The sequence below is a fragment of the Puntigrus tetrazona genome, chromosome 24 (genome assembly GCF_018831695.1).
Source record: "Puntigrus tetrazona isolate hp1 chromosome 24, ASM1883169v1, whole genome shotgun sequence".
NCBI classification, from domain to species: Eukaryota; Metazoa; Chordata; class Actinopteri; order Cypriniformes; family Cyprinidae; genus Puntigrus; species Puntigrus tetrazona.
The window spans coordinates 15,689,441-15,705,028 of record NC_056722.1 but is presented as its reverse complement, the minus strand read 5'-3'; the positions used below and the strand labels follow the sequence as shown (position 1 = coordinate 15,705,028).

The following is a 15,588-nucleotide window of genomic DNA, read 5'->3' as shown; positions in this document are numbered from 1 at the left end:
AATCATCCTAATATTATGATTTTGTGCACAAGACGCTGCTTTCAGTGTTGACAATAGTTGTATATGTATATATATATATATATATATATATATATATATATATATATATATATATATATAAAAGTTTATGTCTGAACCCTCTATTATTCTACACTTCTTGACTTTTAGTTGTTAGAGAATATATAAGAATTGCTAGATTCAATACATTAGTATAGTTGCGCAGCATCCTTGAATTTTCTCCATTCTATAGATGCATGGAGTAAATGCTGCTTTCTCTATCTACAATGCTAAGCCAGTGTACGTGTACATTTTCAGTGGAAATGAATAGAACAATGCAATTGTTGCCATAATTACATTACGTTTCTCGTTACGCAAGAAAGAAAGCAAGTTAATAAAGTCAAGGTAGCAGTTGAAAGCGCTTTGGAGGAGGTAGCGCACATGAGATCCAGACTGAAAAACCAAATTCACATGCTCATGCCTTATGTTACCATTGTTCAGAGTGTTATAGAGGATGACTTTTATACAACGATGCTAAATAGACGTCATCTGCTCTCCACGTCCTTGTGTTCTGTTCGTATAAACACTCCAACGAAGTAAACAGTATTTGGGCTCTGTATTCGTGTATTGTGTTTCAATGTATTCAGACCTTTGCAGCTCTGTCATCGCTCTCGCACCTGACTCTTAGGCTCAAGGTCTGCCACTGCTTTCCCGTGCAGCGAGACCAGATCTGTTTAAAGGAGAACGGAAGGTTAGCTATGTTTCGTAACGAGATGACAGAGTTTATAAAGCACTCGCACTCAACCACAGTTTTACCTGCAGTGCTGCCCATATAATAGGGCCACATGGGGCTTCTCTACAATCCTGTTCCTTTCTCTCTCTACGTCTCTCTATTTGTTTTCCTTTTCTTTATATTCTTTTGTTGTTCTGTCTCTTTCTTCGGTCTCACGACTGCTGCGGGAGGAGACCCTCCCATCAACTTTGATCTTCCCCTTGGTTTCGATAATATTTTTGACAGGATTCAGGCTTTCTCTTTTCTTCGTCCTTTTTTTCCTGTCCTCCTCCTATTCCTTTTCACTTATTTTCTACTTGTAGCAGCTCGCTCGGCTCCCTCTATAGTCGTGCGATGGAGCGCCACATATGTACGCCCTGTCAAGGCCTGCGAGACAACTTGCCCCAACATTTCAAGCGCGAATTGGACTCTTGGAATTTTCCCCGGCGCAGATGATATATATAATTCATGCTGGGGTGTGAGAGCGGTGTCAACGTGTCAGGCGATTGAAGAAATGTAAAAGTGGGCTGTTTACTGGTCGAGAGACAGACTCTTTTTTTCTTTTCTTCTCGGAGTAGGGGAGAGAGGGCTTGTGGTTCATCAAAACCTCGCCTGCCTGTCCGGTTGTGATGCACGGGTAGCTACGCTAATCAAAGAAATGTCAGCACCAATGTATTTTCTTAGTTATCTTCTAGAAAAAAAAATGTGCTGCTTTTAATTATTCATCTGCATCAATTAATTATGGACACTTCTTGTCAAGTACGCTGTGCACAAACACATGCTTGATGATACATTACAAGTCTCGCTTTGTAGTTTAGCATCGATCCGTTGTTCAGCTCTTTTGTGCTTCATTTTTGGGACGTTTACACTTTGCTGAGATTTAAAAATTCTTGAAAATCAGAACAAATGACCCTTTATGTTAGTAAACTGCATGCTATCTGTCGATTAATTGTTAATTACCACTTACCATTATGTATATAAGTATATGTGTTTAACGGCGGCGGTGTGAAGGCTAATATAGGTGTGCCTCGTATATATATATATATATATATATATATATATATATATATATATATATATATATATATATATATATATATATATATATTCATTCTACATTCTACACAAGCAACTGTCTATTAAGATTCAATGGAACAACTTGAAGATCAGGTCATTTAGAAGTAATAATCTATTTTCTGTTCTGTTTGGCTCCCCTCATCAGAACGCTCTGTTTGAATAGGTATGGCAGCTTGTAGACTTGGAGGTAAACGCCCACTGCTCTGATTGGCTAATAGCTGTGTATGTTTGACAGCCTACATCCTTAACAGATGGATGCTGGCAGGATTTAGGTTAGAAATGCATAAATAGGAGCAATAAAAATTATATTACAATAAAATATCGGCAACTGTAGTTACTGATTTTTCTTTAAACAGAGCAGTAGAATTAATCACTGTATTTTTGATCAAGGAAAAACAAATAATTTTAGTTTCAACAGTCAAACACAAAATAAAATGTAAACATATCTTCTTTCTACGGTGATTGTATCCTTCATCCTTCCATCGAGATATGTAGAGGGAACAACATCCGTTTCTTGTGTTACATAAAGTAAATAAAACATTTTTTATCCATCCCACAGTATTGCTAGCCTCCCAGATGCACACAATTTTTCCATTTAAATGCTAATTTTAGTTTTAATTTCGAAGTAATATTTATTTTTTATTTACAATCTCCTTAACGCAAATTTTATCACCCATGCCTACAATAAATTACATTTCAAATGATCTGTAATAGCAGACAAAGCAATAGGATCAACGGATCAAATTCTAATTTGATCTTGAAAGTCATTCAAAATTAAGTTCATCCTATTTTTCCTAATGTAGGAATCAGAAGGAAAAGCAATAAAAAGACACTTGTCAATGAATTCTTGTCTTCGGAGCCATCTTTATCATCTTTATTTCTGCATAGATCTGCATTCGACTCTCTTCTTATGTACACTACATGCACAAATCAGTGGGAGGGGCTAAACAGGCAGCGATGTAGAAGCAGGTGTTGATCTCCACTCTTTTATGCCATAAAATGGAACAACTTACAGGATGTTTTCATAGCGCAATGACCTCTAATGTGTCAAAAGTGCATCACCCCTTTAAAACATACCAACTATGCCAAAATTAAGTGAGATTTATGCTCATTTACACTCTTTGGCAATTACTTTAGGTAGCTAAAAATAAACTTAATATATAAAATGAAATATGTAATATTTAAAAAAAAAAAACTTCAAATTCAATACAATACATATACTCTGAAAAAGTTATAACTTTTTTAGGAAAATATCACAAAAATATGGAAATAATTTTTTGTTGTGTGCGTGAACAGAACAATTTGAGTTATACCTTTTAGCAGTGTGGTTGTCAGTCTCAAAAACTGTAGAATCAAGACCTAAATGGATTCAAATATTGAGATATTGCTGTGAGATATCATCTTAGTGACACCAAAGGAGGAAATGTTCAATTTCAGTTATAACTCCAAAATAATGGTGCCCATAAAACGTGTGTGACATCTCGCAGTACAGAAGAAACATCTCTGTTTGATGACTTCGCAGTGAAGAGTTCATTATCAGAACGTTGAGCAGAGGTCAGGCATCTGTCTAAAAAACGCTGCTCTGATTCCTACAGAGAAGGTTCAAACAGAAGGTCACATTGATTCATTCTGATGTGTTAGCAGTCTGTTTTTCAGCGCTGGCATTCATAATGTGTATGGATAATTTGAGTTGACTTTTTTTGCTGCGTGCGCCATCGTTCAGTAAGTGCAGGAATAAGGCTGATTTTGACTCAAACATGTGAATGGAAGAATCTTGTTCTGTCATGGAGTCTGTAAGGGAAGTCCAGATGAATGTACACAGGTCTTTTAGAGAGTAAATGTGTTTCTTCAGTTTCAGCAGAGGATCTGGTAAATCTGTATGGCACAATTTAGGCTCTATTGCTTTCTTAATAAAAAAAAAAAGAAGTTACCATGCCTTCATGGGAATTACAATGAAATGCTTCTTTTCATGTAGACTAAAAAATAAAGGCTTTGACGTGCATTCACAGTTTTTAGTACAAATCAATGTTCCTTGTATTCAGAAAAAAATATAGTACGTAGTAGCATTCCTTTCTTTAGTCATTTTTACACTCACCTTCACTGTTTTCATTGTTTTTTTTTAAAGAAATTGATATTTTTATTCAACAAGGACACATTAAATTGTTCGCATTTATAATCTAAAAAAGAAAATCAATTAAAAATGCTGTTCTTCAAATTTCAAAAATTAAAAAAAACAATTGTTATTAAGAAGCACAATTCTTTTCAGCCAAGAATAAAAAGAAGTAAAGCAACTAATTAAAATGTCAAATATATCAAAATAGAAAACCGTTATCTTTAATTGTAAATAAATTTAGCCTTTATGTAAGACTCTTCTTTTAAAAATGGTAAATTTGTAGTGTATATACTAAAAAACCCAATCATTTTAATTTGACTAAAGTGTAAATACAAATTAAATACACATTTCAGATATTATATCTTGCATTATTTTTATTAGATATTTTATTGTTGATGTTTTACTACAAAATTGATGAAACGGTACAATAATGCAATTTTTGGAAGGTTTCATAATCAAAGATCCAAAATAAGGAATAATTACAGTTAATTAACAGTAATTTCATCTTTAAAAGGTTCTCATGTTGTTACTTTCCAACAAATGTCAGTTTTCCTGTTACAGTTTGTAGCTCTAAGGGCTATTTAAAGAGGAGAGTCACATTTAAGAAATGCAGTGAATTACTTTAAATGCTATCTAAGAGTCCTCAAGATAAGATGGAGGACGTTCTCTGATTTCAAAAAATGGAACATCTTTTTTTTTTGCAGAACGGTTCTTACCTCAGATGCTTCTTGAAGTCTTCTGCTTGGGCTATTTAATAATTACAATGTACCAGAAAAGATACTATGTAATGGCCAGCAATCAGTGATGCTTCTGCAATTACAGGCTAAGGCACACACTAAGTGGTACAAACACCATCATATTGTCCAGGGCAAGGGTTTATTTTTATTCATATTTCTATTCTGTTTTGAATAGTTTTGTGATTAATTACACAATGCTTTTTCTTGTTGAAGGTGATTTATTTATTTATCGTTATCATTGTTTCATGAATACGTACAAAGATCGTGAAAAAAAAATCTTTGTTTTTCTTTTTCTTACCACAGCTACCTCATCCCTAAACTCTCAGCTCCAGCATCTTCAACAGCTCCAACAGCTACAGCATCACCAGCAACAACATCATCATCAACAACAGCAGCAGCAGCAGCAGCAACAACAACAGCAACGAGAACGAGAGCAGCGTGAAAGAGACCAGCAACAACGAGAACGTGAACGAGAACGAGAACGTGAACGTGAACGCGAACGCGAACGTGAGCAGCACCAACAACTCTGTGGTCCCACGCACCTCCAGCCACCCACCCATCATCAGCTCACTCCTCCGATTCAGTCACAAGTCTCTGGACCTTCTCCAGGCTCTGTCTCCACCTGTACCTCCTCCAATCATAGCTCAGCCCAGCCTCCTCAGTCTCCGCCCTCTCATAGGCAAAACCAATCACCAGCTCACAGCTTGCCCTCACCTGTCACACCTCCTTTGCCACTACAGGTAAGATCGAAAAACCCCCAACAATTATTTTATTTTGTTTTGTTTCTTGGTGAATTGAATAAACATTTCCACTTTAAAATACTAACCATGCTTTCCTGCATTTATTTTATTCTCAAATTCACATGTAAATAACAAAATAATAACTGCATATTTTATTTTATTTTATTTTATTTTATTTATTTTAGTGGAGAAATTTACTAAACATTTCTCCTTTAAAATAATGAACCACTCTTTCCTGCATTTATGCTATTAACAAATTCACAAGTAAATAACTAAAATAATAAGATTTTATTTTATTTTACACATTTAAAATGATAACTGCTTTTGCTGCTTTCCAGTATTTTAGGCGGTTTTGAAAAAACAAAACTCTTTAATGTGATATCAAAATAAAGTCCTCATATTTCCAGACAACCATAGCCAGCAACCTTCCTTGTATTGCTCCTCACCCAGTTCACCTTTTGTTTACACACTAAAAGTGAAGTTATTTAAAGCTGTAATATAAGTTGACTCGTGATGGGGAGCAGCTCCAGAGTGCCGCATGGCACGAGGGCAGTTGAGACCGATCGACTCAATGTAATGACCCCTAAATATGATGTCGCCTCACTTAAAGAACTCATTCTTCTACATTATTCACAACATGTCTGGAAGAATGGAGCCCTGGAGTGAGACGAGGTCTAGGATGAATGTTAGAGAATGGGGCAGTAATTCAATTGAATGATTGAATCTGTCTGGGGAAATCTTGGATATTACAAATATTGTTTCTGGAGGAGGTGCCTGTTTGCCAAGCCTGTCCCTGAAAAAAAGAAGGAAAATTGAAAGTTTATTGTTAAGAGTTTATCCCAGCCATCTTGCTAGCGACAGCAATAGACTATTATTGGAAATGAAGAGCTGTGGAATATTGAATTACGAGTAATGATGCTTTTGGTGTAACTTCATTTGAAACAATTTTATGATAATCACTTATTGACATGTTGTGAAAATGTATAGTATATGCAGCCGATTGAACCAGATTAGTTTTCAACATATTTTATCTTTTGCAAATAACATCTTGCGTTGGGAAGTCCAAAGAACCATATGCCAGGGTTGACTGGATAAGATGAGTTTGTTGATGCTTTATTTTGTTATCTGTTATTGTCATGCAGGCTTATAAAATTGAGACAAACCCCACAGATGGCACACATGAATTGCTGCTGCTTGAGTTAGCAAATGTCTTTTAAAGGAGCCGTGTCATATCAAATTTGCCTTGATCTGACATTTTCATTAATCATTTTTTTCCTTTTTGATAATGAAAATCTAACTTTCAGCACCCAAACGTCCTCAAAATGATTATTTATTGAAACTGCGAAAATGACTGCATCTTCATGCGCAAGAACTTTGTTAACTTTATATCATATGTGATCTGACCCCTTTGAATTTTTCCACAGCTTCTGATTTAAATGACAAATATAAGTGATATTTTCATATTTCACTCTTTCAGTGCATCTGTCTATCCATCTGTTCTTCCTCTTCCTCTTCTCATCTGGCTGAGTCGGTCACTAATAACATGCCCTCCTCCCTACATGTCCCAGTGGTTTCATTTCGGTTTGAGAGAGGCCAGGGTCGCCTCTCCGTCCTTCCCTGCATTCATCAGCGTCACAGACCTTATTGCTCTGTGCTGTACCGCAACCCCACTTCCCCTTCCCCCTTTTTATGGCTGCCATCAGTTTAGTCATTTATTTCACCTTCTGTCCCTCTGCCCAGCCTGTATACTCACCAGCTGGATCCTACGGGGCCCCACACTTAATGGTCTCCAGAGCCCAAAACTAGTGGTTTCCAAGGGATTCCTTAGGAAAGGCCAGCCATATATTTCTTCATTTGCAGCTGAAGCACACCTGATTCGATCTGTCACGTTATCATCAAGCCTTTCTGATACATGATTCAGAACCGAGTAAATGGGAGGGAGTGGCTGTGGGGCCTCCAAAAACTTGACTTTAATGCACGATGTTGCCCACCTTTTTTGGCTAGATGCATCCTCGGGTCTAGATGTTCGTGAATTGTCTTAAAAGTGTATGATGTGCACACAGTTTTTAATATATATTTGTGGATAAATGCCATGTGGTTGTGTTGTAATTGTGTTTGTTGTAAGGGATAATAATAAAAAGACGGAGGTGAAGAGGCTTTTTACAAAGTAAACAAATATTGATACACAGCTAACAAAGTCAGTTAAATTTAATAGGCTAATTTTCAAAGTCAGAGAATATGTCATTGATGACTATGACAACCTTAGAAGCACGTTTCTAAAAATGTACTGCTTTAAATCAAGGCAAAAACTGCATTTGGACCCAGGACAAAGCCTTGAGGAACACCCTTTACCTGAGATGTGTTGAAAGAGCTTCTCTATAGGTTTTTGAGGTTCGAAATTAGATTTTACCGCTAAGAGTTATATGTAATCCTTTCGTTAATCCAAAGAGAGCGTGGCATCAGAGACGAAAGCATCATTACCTTGCCCTTCACTGTGTGTAAGAGTGAGAAAAAGAGAGTGATAAGTGTGCACGAATGTGTGTGTGACAGGAGGGGTTTGAAGTTCCCGCTTCATGGGGGTCCACATTACCACTTAACCAATGTGATTGTGTGTGTGTGGCAGGGTTTTTGCAGGCTGCCTGTCCTGTGGGGCTGGAGTTGTAATTGGGCTTATGTCTATGTCTGCTTGAAAAAGTTATAGCATACTTCACCGGAGTGCTGTTACTGGCCTTTAGGGACAGCCACAGTTAGACATTACGAACACCTACAGATTTTTGGGAATGTGTATTTCCAGGATCTGTCATAATTATCCCTTCTGGTCACACAGGTATCTCCCCGCCCTCTCAGTTTCTCTTGCCTCCCATTTCTCTCTTTGGGTGTAATCATTTTAGTAAGGGAGGGCAGACAGGTCTCCTATTATCTGAAGACACCTAAAGGCCCCGATAGAGGCCTTCTGTTGCTGAACTGACAACATGACAGCGTGTTAGCATCCCACTCTGATAATACCACAGTCAGTGTGTCCAGTGTACGAAGCTAAGTGCTCACCGCCTGCACTCTCTCTCCCTCTGTCTTTCTCTCATTTTTCTTGTCTCGTCTTTTTCTTTATTTGGTCAAAAGTTCAGACAGGTTTTTCTGTAAGTCTCTGACCCTGAGTTCCTTTAGACAGTTCAATTTTACGATTTTCCAGTAACATTTTTAGCCAGTAATGTGTGGTCAGTGGAAATTCATGCTTCTTTTTTTTTTTTTGTCCAAATACTAACAAAACTATAGCATAAATAATTAAAACCATTACTTATATTTGGATGAATTTAATAAATATATAAAATATAGGAATAAACTGTGCATCAACTATTTATTGAATTAAACTGTTTTGCTCCAAAAAAGTACTACCTATTAACTATCTACTTTTTCTCAAAGAACTATTTTAAGGAGGACAAAATGTGCTTGAATGGATATTTTACATATAAAAATGTATTTTTTGCACTCTATGCCATTCTGAACATGTATAACTTTCTTTTCTCAATTATATATACTGAATAATGTATCTATGTTTTTTGTCCCTACAAGATTGTTTTAGACCCAGTTATTTATTTTATTAAAACGATGGGAGATATTCACCTTCCTTTCTGTTTTTAATTTTTTTTTTTCCTTATAGCAAACTCTGCTTTTGAGAGGCAGCGTTAAAAAAAGAATCAGGGGAGGCAGAGACAGGCTGTTGTGACGACAAGCAGACGGTGGAGATTATGAAATTTGCCTAAGTGTGTTAATTGGCTGATTAGCAGGGTGGCTGGATTTGCAGGTGCTGATTGATTGGAGCGACGGGGTTTCTCCACGCTGAGGGGACTCGGGGATTTGAGGAGGAGGGGGCAGCTCGGTGGGCAAGCCGGTTACACCGGAATTGATCTTAATTAGATCTGAGAGACCTGCCACAGCAGAATGGTCACAGCGATTAAAATGAAAAACAGGAGAAATTACTGATCAAATTAATCATAATGTCAGCCTACAGCTGTAGGTCTGCTGTAATTTGCCACTCCACTGGCTTACATCAGCCCTGAGCCACACGCACACACGCACACCGATCTGTGGCACAGAGAGAGGGAGAGAGAGGAGAGGGCAGACCATCCACACACACACACACACACACACACACTACCAACCAGGGCATACTGTTGCAGGCACATATACAGTATATACATTCATGTTGTGACAATTTAGTGGTGAATGGTTGCTCTGCTTTTTATGGAAGCTTTTTTACGGGATTTATTGATGAATATACATTTCAAAGGAACAGCTTTTATTTTAAATAGATTTTTTTTAACATTAGAAATGTATTTACTGCATCGCCCAGCATGTAAAGCTACTATTCATAGTTTGTACACTAACAGTCCTTGACCTTGCCATTGTGTCTGCCTCCATGGTTCCAGGGCAGACAGGAAGACAGAGAGAGAGAGAGACAGGGGAAACAATAAGGGTACAGAGAGAGATCTACTGTCTGGGTGTTTGTCTGTACAGTTCGTAGCCAAAGGGCAAAGGTTTGGTTGCTTATCCAAAGCTACACCCTTCCGATGCCAAAAACGTGTGTTAATTGCTGGCCATTTCCTGATGCAGTTTTTTTTTCATGTAAAATGAAATCATGTTTAAGATATTTAAAGTCATAGTTCAACCAAAAAAAGATAAGATGCTTAAATTCAAATTATGTGCATCTACGTAGCTGCACTACCTCAATAACTGGCATTGAGACAACTGTAACGGACCGTTTTCTCCAGGTATTACAGACCACCTTGGGCTTAGCTGTCTCTTTCCCTTCTCTCAGACAGAGTGGCTGTAAGGGTCTGCCTGGACCCCCGACCCAGAGTCTTACAGCAGTAATTACAGGCTACTGCCTGGTATTCAGCCAACGCCAATTTACTGCCTCAGCGTATGGACGACTCACCCCTGTCTCCTCTAGCTCTCTCCGTCTTGCTCTGCCGTTCCTAACTTTCATCTCTCTCTCCTTTCCCTCTCACCTAACCCCTTTTTCTGTTTCTCTCACTCGTTCATACTTTTCCTCAACCTCTCTAGACTGTACTGCGCCCTTACTTGTCCATCTTTTACCCCCGCTTTCTCTCCCACTCGCCCATCGCTCTAAGACACACCCCTCCTGATGTACTGATGTGTGCCACAGGAGGCTCAGACCCACGAGTGCTGCAATTACGCCGGCCTCTTCTCCTCCGTCCTTTCTATTTCTCTGCTCCTCTCTTCTCCTATCCTCTCATCTACCTCCCTCTATCTTTGTCCATTCTCCACCATTCCCCGGCAATCAGCCATCATTATGGCTCGCTCCTGAAACCCCATCCCTGCCAAGGTCAGGCACCCTTCCAATGCACATATGCTCATAGTAAGACACACACACACACATACACATGCCGATTTTATCTTTTATAATGCCCCCTAAAAGCATGTTTTCATATCTCACGGGAGCCCCCCCAACCGCTTAATGATAATAAAACAGCCTAAAGACTTATTGGTTACCTAAGAGAAAGTTTTCCTGTAATTTTTCACCTGCTTTTTAAGCAACACCCAAAAACTCCTGTCCAGCCACTTGTCAACAGAGAGCGATTTTCACAATCCAATCAATTCCAACTGGATAAAGTCAAGCCCCGCCCTATTTTTTTTTCTTGTTGAATATCCCATTTCACTTTGTAGAGTTACTAGAGTACATAATAAAACTGTGCAGTGTTTTTGATGTTGACATTAATAATGTGTGTAACATTTTGCTGTGTAATGAGCTGCTTAAAGAGTTAGTAATTAGGTTGTGGGATTATCAATGTAGAATTCCTTTATTGTTTTTTGTTAGATTTTTACACAGTATTTCCGTTCTGTGGAGCAGAAGGTCATTTTAATAGGAAATTAATATTTAACCTCTTTTCTGTTTTCATTTTTCCCTTGTTTTATCCATGCCCTGTATAGTCCCTCTTCGATTTCTTTTATTTTTTCTTCTTCCTTCTCCCTCCCTCTCTCTCTCTCTCTCTCTCTCTCTCTCTCTCTCTCACTCACTCACTCATTAATGCAGCCCAATAGACAACCTTTCTTAAGAAGGCAGAAAATTGCCTTACATAACGAAACTCCCACTATATGAAAATACAAATGTGCACTGGTGACTGAAGCAGAAAATAAGACTATTGCCCATCAACAGCAGCACAGCGTTTGGTATGAATAATTATAAAGCATGTGATGCAGCCAGTGAGGAAAATCTGGGTGCTGAAAGCAAAGCAACTTTTTATTTACCCGAAATGAGGGATTATTTTCAGAAAAAAAAAGAAAAGGCAGCACTGGGGCACCTAGTAAGAAATAAAAGACTTTCGGATATGTCTACAATTTGTCATTTACAATAAGTTACTTAATATTTTCTGCATATTCGGAGTAACCGGTTTTATAAAAAATCCATTATGATTATAATAATACAAAGGGAACATGAGGAGTGTAGCTGTAGAAACAGCAACAGTGTTGGAGATGTTAATATACCCCATTCAGGTTGATATCGGCAGTACACATATCCTACACATGAAAATGTCATCAAGTTGGCCTTTAAATGAATTAGAGTGAATTAACTTTTGCTGTTCTGTAGCTTCATCTCACCTTCTCTCTCTTTTGCTACATAATAAGGGTGATCTTCAAGGTTCTATCCTGGGCCCTTTTTCTTCCACAGATCCTCTTCTTTCTTTCTAAAGCATTTATGCCCGCATCACCTGCTCCTTAACAAATATGAAAGTAATAAATGAGGCATGTTAACACAGGATAACGGTATGATTCAACACTTTTTAAGTTTGTTCTGAACCCTGCAAACTGCCCAGAAAAACACAGGGAAAAACCTGATCAATGCTTTGTCCAAATGTTGTCAGTTCATCACTCCACTTAGGGATGAGTGTTTGTGTGAAAGTTTAGTGTATTTGCATGCGTGCGTGTGCGTACAAATGGATGCCTGGGTCAGGTTTGTGTTATTGTGTATTATTGATCGGACCTCTGACCGCATCATAGCCACAGAGCCCTGCTCAGTCACCATTAATCTTGGTGCTCCGAGTTCTCAAATGGCAGCTGGCAGCCCCAGCTCCAAACCCAACCATTTCTCTTCATTAGCCCGGCTCACTCTGAGACGCCATGCGGAGGAGTAATCATTTACCATTATTCTAGTTATGAAACTCACACACAGCTGACGCTGGGCTTTATTGAATAGAGGCCATCAAAAGATCACCAGCCATTGATTAAGCCAATATTAAAGTCATTCAAATGCTGGATCTGTATGTCAAACAACAGCAAGTGAAAAGAGATGGCATTCTGTTTAAATGCCGCAGAGGAGAATTTGACATGATGAATTAAAATAGTTGAAGTTTCCTCAAACAGAGGCACGCTGTTTTGTAGTTCGTCACTTAGATTAAAATGTGCAATGTTTTACTTCAAGTCATTTAAAGACAAACAACCATTGATCGTTTTGCATTTGATGTTTTTATTATTTTTATTACAGGAAATTACAGGGGAGATTAAAAACCTGATGGAGACCTGGTCTCAGGTGGCGTCAGAAATATAATACCAACTTTTCACAAAAAGTTTCTCTTGAAAAATTCGTTTTCCAATAGTAGCAGGTCCAAGTCATACTGTTTAGAACTTATTTAGTTTTTTTTTTTACGGAAATACTATCGCTGTATGCGTAATATTGCAGTCAGCAGTTTCGCTTGCACCTTTAGCTTTGTAGCAAACATTTTCATTAATCAATCACATGGAAACGTGGCCAAAAAAAACATTTGGGGGTAATTTTTCAATAGGAAAAATGATAAAAGTCGGAATTTGTAAATATATAAATAAAATATACATTTATTCAAACCATACTGGAAGGGTCACCCGGGACTGCCTCTTTGCAGCGAAAATAGAGCGAGGATGACTGATGGCTTAAAATTCTCATATGGATTTTAAGGGCTATAGTTATAAAAGCAGGATTTTAGATAATGACACCAAAAGCAGTTAATTATGCCTGGAGTTAATGAGTCACATGATTGACGGTCAGCACTGGGCAGTTCATCACATCTTTATAGGTGCGTTTGTCATTAATTTCCTTCCTTGTTCCTCTGTCATTTGCATTCTGGCCCGTTAAATGTGACCCCTTTTGCCCCCTCTTTTCCCAACAGTTGTGCTTTTTATCTGATGAAGTGCAGCATTTTAAACAGCCCTCGTGTGCGTGAGTGAATAGGAGGCCCTTTATGCCGCCACACAGTTTTCAGCGCAGTGCATCATGGGAGGGCTGACCCGAGACTTTTAGCTTAGCTTCTTCAACTTTACAGCGTTGCACGTCTCCTTATTCCTGTTTTTCTTCCTCCAGCTTTTTACTCTCTCACCTATTCTTCCCTCGAGTCGATATATTTCTGTTTTTCTCTCAGCTATTTATTTATTTGTCAATGGAAAGGTGAAATGGGGCTCTGTAAGTAGTGTTGGTAGTGTGAGGAGTCCAGAGGAGACGGCAGGTGATGTGCTCCAGGGGTCCAACAGGGGAGCTGAGGTGTTTGGGACAGTCTAATGGTGTTTTGATGTACCCGGGCAGAGGGGAGGCTCCAGGCTGGGGAACGTGGGAGAAAGAGAGAGGGTTTTTTGAAGGAGGTAGCATAAGGTCTGGCAGTGACGCTGGGGAGACTGTGAGCATGCTCAGATGTGTCACTTCTGATTATGTCCACTCTCTATAATGCGAAAACAGGGAGATGGAGAGAGCAAGGGGAAAAAAAAAAAAAAATGGTGAAACAGAGGTGTGATCATCTTAGGAATTGCTATGATGCAAAAACAATTTTCTTTTGGCTTTTCAGATGTTTTAATAGCAGTCCTTGTCGGATCTGTCCTGACACTGAATCTATTGTTTGCTGTCCCATTTAACTGACGAAGAAAAGCTGCACAATGAATAAAAACAATTGTTAATCAGTATTTTTTTTTTAGATAATATATCTTGAATAAAGTTTTTTTTTTTTTCAAATAAATATTTTTAGATGCTTAAATACAGTCGTTGAAGAATGTCCTTCATTTGTAGAATGGTTTAAATTTCAGATACTTTATCTTGAATTAAAGTGTTTTTATTACTTAATTATCAATTTTAAGCATTTGTTTTCACTAACTAATAGGCATTGGCATTGGAGTAAGAAAGTTTGGCGCTGAAAAAAAAAGATCTATTTAAATTTGTACATTAATATTTAGTCAAAACACGTTTTTTAAGCAATTACATTAAAAAAAAAAAAAAAACAAATAAAAAAATCGCAGATTAACCAAATTACAATACAAATATTATCCTATGTAATCCTATCCTATTTATTTGATGGACTATCTGATGTTGTTTTCTCAAATCCATCTTGTTCTTTTTAAACCTTTATTTTTTTTTGAAGGAGGTGTTTTAGCTTTTTTTTACCTTTAGTGTTAGCAGAAGCCTGTCCCTTGAGGCCTGCCTCTACCTATTGTATTAGCAGAGAAAGCGATTAAGTCTAAATTTGCAGTCTGAACGGAACAGGCGGAAAATGAACTCTAGCTTTTGGAGTGCTCACTTTGATGTCCAGAAGTCCCTTGCCATGGTAACGGCAAGCTGTTTTTTCCCTTGTTCAGGAGATTACATGGGTTGTTGCTCCATCTGACCCCGCTGGTCAAACGACCATTGCAGGCCTCGCAGAACTTAATAGAGTTTAAAATTTACTCACCCGCTTTGCCATGAGGCATATGAGGGATCCTTTCTTTCTTTCTTTCTTTCTTTCTTTCTTACATTCTTTCTTTCGCAAAAGAGCAACAAAATTAGAATGATTTCTAAAGGATCATGGGACACTGAGACCTTGATTAATTGCTACTGAAAATTTGACTTGATCAAAAGAATAAATTATATAGTATATAAATAATTTACATTGCAGTATGCAGCACTGGTGAGCTTAAGAGACATAAAACATTATAATCTCTCTATCAAACCCCTTCAACTTTAACCTAAGAAGAGAAAAGAAACAGAGATAGAACAGGTGTTTTGTCACATTTACTCAAAGGTTTACCTGCTGCTTTTCTGTAAAAAGGATGCCAGCTGTTTAGATCCACTCACAAAGATACAATCAACACAAATAGTGGAGCGGTAACGTGGTTTCCTGCCTCCCCACATGGCTCCAAGTGGAG

At 37.9% G+C, this 15,588-nt stretch overlaps 1 protein-coding gene across 1 annotated transcript in view; it reads left to right on the top strand.

Moving 5' to 3' along the window:
• pou6f2 (POU class 6 homeobox 2) overlaps positions 1 to 15,588 on the top strand; it is an 87,336-nt gene that overhangs the window by 46,266 nt on the left and 25,482 nt on the right. Inside the window, 1 exon segment of the mRNA XM_043225829.1 lies at positions 5,000 to 5,436. Coding sequence (XP_043081764.1) covers positions 5,000 to 5,436 — 437 coding nt within the window.